The 5,144-nt window shown below is 39.1% G+C and overlaps 1 protein-coding gene across 1 annotated transcript in view; it reads left to right on the forward strand.

Annotated features, from left to right (window-relative positions):
• Window positions 1-5,144, forward strand: part of Cpne3 (copine 3) — a 61,853-nt gene that overhangs the window by 18,335 nt on the left and 38,374 nt on the right. The window contains exon 6 of the mRNA XM_012517333.2: window positions 4,736-4,819. Coding sequence (XP_012372787.1) covers window positions 4,736-4,819 — 84 coding nt within the window. The remainder of the gene's footprint in view (window positions 1-4,735; window positions 4,820-5,144) is intronic.

The raw sequence follows: 5,144 nt of genomic DNA on the forward strand, positions 1-5,144 counted from the left end.
TCCCTCCCTCCCTCCTGTCCTCTTTCATGCATAGATTAAAAAAGAAACTGAATACAGCATCCATGTTACTGTGAAAGTCAGAAAGAGAGTACCAGAGACATGTTCAGGACAGACGTGAAAGTTGGTGCTTCCCTAATCACAAGTCGATTTGCTCTCTGCTTCAAAGGCCAGTAGTACATTTTCTGTGACGGCTGGGTGCCAGGGCACAGCAACACAGCAGTCAGTAAGTAACGTGGGTCACAGTAATTCTTAGAGTGAGTTTTGTATTCAGTTTTATAATCCAGTCATTATTCTTTACTGTTTCCATTTGCCTCGTAGTTTTCTTGGAAGCAGACTAGTTTGCTACAAACTTACTGTATTGGAGAAGTTTCCGTGTGAAGCAAAATAGAACAGTGCTGCTAAGAAGTATTCTTGTCTCTCTCACTCACCTTCCGCTCTTAAGATTGTGGCCGGTTTTGTCTCACCTCTGTCCTGGATCTGTCCTGTCATTTCACACATGAACATTTTGGTGCACCTGTAAAAGCCTTAAAAATGTAATGTAAGGAAATGTCTCTTAAATCTTTTAACATAAATTTTTACCCCCCTTTTACTTCTTTTCTTCCTTATTTTCCTTCCCTTACCCCCCCTCTTCCTTCCTCTCTCTTTTCCTCCTTCCCTCTTCTTTCTGTCTCCATGCACTCATCCATCTATCCATCCATCTTTGGAATTATTAGGAAACATCTTCTTTTGTCCCGTGGAAGTTTTCATGTTCCACATTTTGCCAATTCAAACCCGATGGTGTCACTTAGCGTATTTCTCCTTATATTTACTTCCTGATTTCTGTCAGTTATACTTGAATGTGGAGGCATAATCTGATACTGTCTTGACTTGTAAGCAAGATATTTTCAGAAGGGGATCCTGCTTAGTCAAGCTCCAGGAGGCTTATACTGAGTTGTATATTTTGGGGGTGCTAGCAACTGTTTATTTATTTTTCTGTATTTTAGGGAAGGGTCTACAGGGTGTTTAGGGTCTCACTACTAGATTGCACTCCTAGTGATCTGCCTGTTTACAGCTTCCCAAGAGGCGGGATTGCAGGCACGCGCCACCACGCCCGCTCTCTATCTCTGGTCTCAGTGTGCCCCGGGGCGGGGCTGGCATGGCAGACCCAGACTCATGGCTGAATCCCCAGCCTGTGCCTGCTTGTAGGCGCTTTAATCCGCTGAGCTATTTGGCTGGGCCTGTGACCATATATTAAGTTTCTAGAAAAGAGTGGTATTTTCACTCAATCATTGCTTCTTTCTTAGCAAGAATATTTCTATAAAGAGAAAGCTCACCCCATTAGGTATTCATTTTAAGATACAGTATATACAAAAAAGCTAAGTTAAAATGTTTATTTTTTTTTATCCCTGTATTTATAGTTTTTCAGAGTAAGTTGGTTCCCAAGCATCTTCTGAATGTGCTTTTTTAAAAATTCTTACTGATATCCAAATTGTCCCAACATTGGTCTTGAGTGTACTTCTTTTTTTTAAATTGGAGGTTGAACCCAAGTAACACTGAGCATGGCTGGTCCCATCTTTTAAAGCTGAATTTTGAAGCAGGGTCTCTCTAAGCTGCCCAGGCTGGCCTTGAACTTGCCTCATCCTCCTGAGTGGCTGGTATAGGTGTGCCCCACATCTGGCCCCTGTCGGTATGCTTTAAATTTGTTTCGGAGACCAGTTTGCACAAGTTCAGAATTCCCTTGTTCTGTGTCATGACAATATATTTCAAATGTATTTGACTTAGTTTCTGACCTAGTGTGGCAGGTTTATGTATGTATGTATGTATGTATGTATGTATGTATTTAGTACAGGGTCTTCAGGGTCTCACTACACAGATCGGACTTATAGTGATCTTCCTGTTTTCAGCCTCTCAAGTGCTTGGATTATAGGTGTGCGCCACCATGCCCAGTCTCAGTCACCATCTCAGTGCACCCTGGGGGCAGGGTCTGCGCAGCTTTGCTGCAGGGGATCAAACCCTGGTCCCTGTGTCTGCCTGAGCAGCTGCTTTCATCCACTGAGCTATCGGACTGGCCCTAGAGTGGCAGATTTAAAGGAATCTCCCTCAGTTTGTTAGGATTGTTGTTCGGGAGCCGCAGTCTGGCGCTAGGACTGCTCCATGTGTGTTGGTTACTGTTGCTTATGGCTCTAGGGCTTCTCACTGGACAGGTGCACAGAGAGGCTTTTTGCAAAGAAGAGCCAAATAAAAAAATTACACATATATTTCCAAGTCAAATATAGAATTACAAGGTTTTAGTCCTTTTACTTTATATTTGTGCTTCTTTTATGCTGAAAATCTTGGTTTCAAAATATGTCAACATAGCTATTTTGTCTTTCACAAAATTTGAACATCTTTTTTTGTGTTACATGTAATAATTTCAGAATCAAAATATGCAGCATTACAGTATTTTTATTGATAGCACTTTGAGCTCTCTTCGAAGTTCTCTTAGTCATTAAGGCGTGTACATTAGATTTGGGTTATATAAGCAAATGTGTTTTAAAGAAGCACATTATGACTGTGGTTCTGCTGTCACAGTGACGCATAGTTTAATTTTGCATTTGGTGATTAGGAATTGATTCTTTTCCCCACTTCAAAGGCAATAGCTTAGGACTTTCAACTGAGCTACCATTATACCCATTTTTTCATTCTTATTTTGAGACTGGGTCTTACCAAGTTGCTAAATGGACCAAGGTGAGCTCAACGACTTGTCATCCTCCTGCCTCTGACTCTTGAGAGTACAGAGATCACAGGTCTATGCCACCATGCCTGATTTGGGCATTGCTTCTTACAAATCTGTTTTGATTTAAAATCATGTATATATGGTAGCAAAGCCAAATCTGCAGAAGTGATAGCCAAGAAATTTGGCTTTTCATCCTATCTGTTGTACCCTGTTTTCTGTTTCTTCACGGTAATTTTCATTTTTATTTATTTATTTATTTTTGTATTTTAGGGAAGGGCCTACAAGGTGTTCTGGGTCTCACTACTAGATTGGACTTGTAGTGATTCTCCTGTTTACAGCCTCCCAAGTGCTGGAATTATAGGCGCTTGATACCATGCCCAGTCTCAATCGCCCTCTCAGCATGTCCCAGGGGCAGGGCTGGCACAGCAGGCCCTGGGATCGAACCCCTGTCCCTTGCACCTGCTTGCAGGCATTTTAGTCTGCTGAGCTATTTGGCCAGCCCTCCTATAGGTAACTTAAAAAAATTGTATTTTCTGACTTAATCTTCCTGTTCATAAAAATCTAAGGATTTTTGTTTTGTATGCACACACATGTACATAGACATATACATGTATGTGGATATATTTGTGTATACATACAAAATTTTGTTTGTATTTATTCCCTACCACTAGTCTGTAGGTAAAAGTAGCATACTAGACACATGCTATAGTGACAACTTAGTGAACTCTCTAAAAAGGCTGTCTTCTAACCTTCAAAATAGTAATGAGCATATTCTGCCTTTCTCCTAGAGTTATTTTTAAGATAAGTCACACATTGCATGTTAATGTGTTTTTGAAAAGTTAACTTATATTGGATTCTATTATTAGTTTTGGAAAATGGGAGGCATAGAGGAGCTTATTTCATTTAAAGATTATTCCTAGAGATATGAAAGTGAAGGCTTTTCATAGTCTCTGTGTATGTGTTTGACTGTACTACCTGTGCTATTTGCTTTACATTCAACTTTGTGAACAGAAGGGAAATAACATTATCTTCGTGCTTATGTAGAGCTTAATTCAAGAAGCAAAAGCCTTTAGGGATGTATCTGGATAATCACTGAGATTAACAGGTATTCTTTCATGTTCAAGAATAGTAATATGTGCCAATGAATGTTTTTCAAAATGAAGACAAAAGTGATAAAGTTAAATTACGCATTCTTTCTCCACTTGTGTTAAACCTTTATGAGTGATCTACACATATTACAGAATTTTGTCTGCATATATTTGCGTGTTGATAATGAAAATCAGGGTGCTTTGGTGTGCTCGCTCTTCATGAGGACTGAACATGAGTGTTATGAATTACAGAAGAAATACAAGATGTAATTTGTGCCATTGAAGTATTTCTGTTTTGTACTTTGGATACATACCTCTGTTCCCTGTGTCCGTAAAATAGATGTCTGATATCAATCAAACGGCATTTGACATAGAAGAGTGAGATAGGAGGTCAAGGCCCAGGTCTAGCAGTTAATTGGTCGTCTGAGCTGAGGAGAGCACTTAACACCTCTGAATCCATTTTCTCACAGAAAACTGTTCTCTCATTTATAGAGTTAGTATAGTTAATGTTTAGGGTATCATGTACAGAAGGCTACTTAGTGCTATGTGAATGAAAATGTTAATGTTGAAAATATACTTTGTTTGTTTGATCAGTGTATTTTTAAAATATAAATATTTTGAGAAGGTTTATAAGTATCTGTCAAGATTGCCTTAATAATTCTTCCTATAGACTTCAGCAGCTTATAAATTAGTGAGAAAGGTGATGGGATTTGTATTTAAAACCAGTATATCTGTAGTATGGAGCTTGGCACAAGTGGTTATTAGCTTGTATAAAATATAGCCATACGTATTTTCTGTGGAGAGCTATTTATGTGTTTGTGTGTTAGGGCTGGGCTACAGTGGTAGGGCACTTGCCTAGCATGTGAGAGGCCCTGGATTCAGTCATCAATCCTATCAAGAAAAAAACTCAAAAAATAACCAACACAAATAACTCTATCTGTTTTAAATGCAGGATCTGTTTGGAAAGTCAGATCCCTATCTGGAGTTTCATAAGCAAACATCTGATGGAAACTGGCTAATGGTTCATCGAACAGAGGCAAGTATCAGAATCAAAAAGTAAATTTTTCTTTAGAATTGTGATAAAATGAATTTCAAAAAGTTACATATTCATAGCAGTATTAATGTGAATTTAGATTTATAGACAGAGATATTAAGTTGCTATGTTCCATGTTTACTTTTTAACCTCTTAATGAGGATGTGCTGCAGTGCTTAGTTATTTATATAATGCACACTAAGTGTGTTCCCGAGTGACCCTCCCCTCGTCTAGGTTCATCAACTGGTCAGACCTGTGCACACTTACGTTCTCTTTGTCTCTGTCTCTGTCTCCGTCTCTGTCTGTCTGTCTGTCTGTCTGTCTGTCT

This window comes from Octodon degus, unplaced genomic scaffold (genome assembly GCF_000260255.1).
Source record: "Octodon degus isolate 3935 unplaced genomic scaffold, OctDeg1.0 scaffold00165, whole genome shotgun sequence".
NCBI lineage: Eukaryota > Metazoa > Chordata > Mammalia > Rodentia > Octodontidae > Octodon > Octodon degus.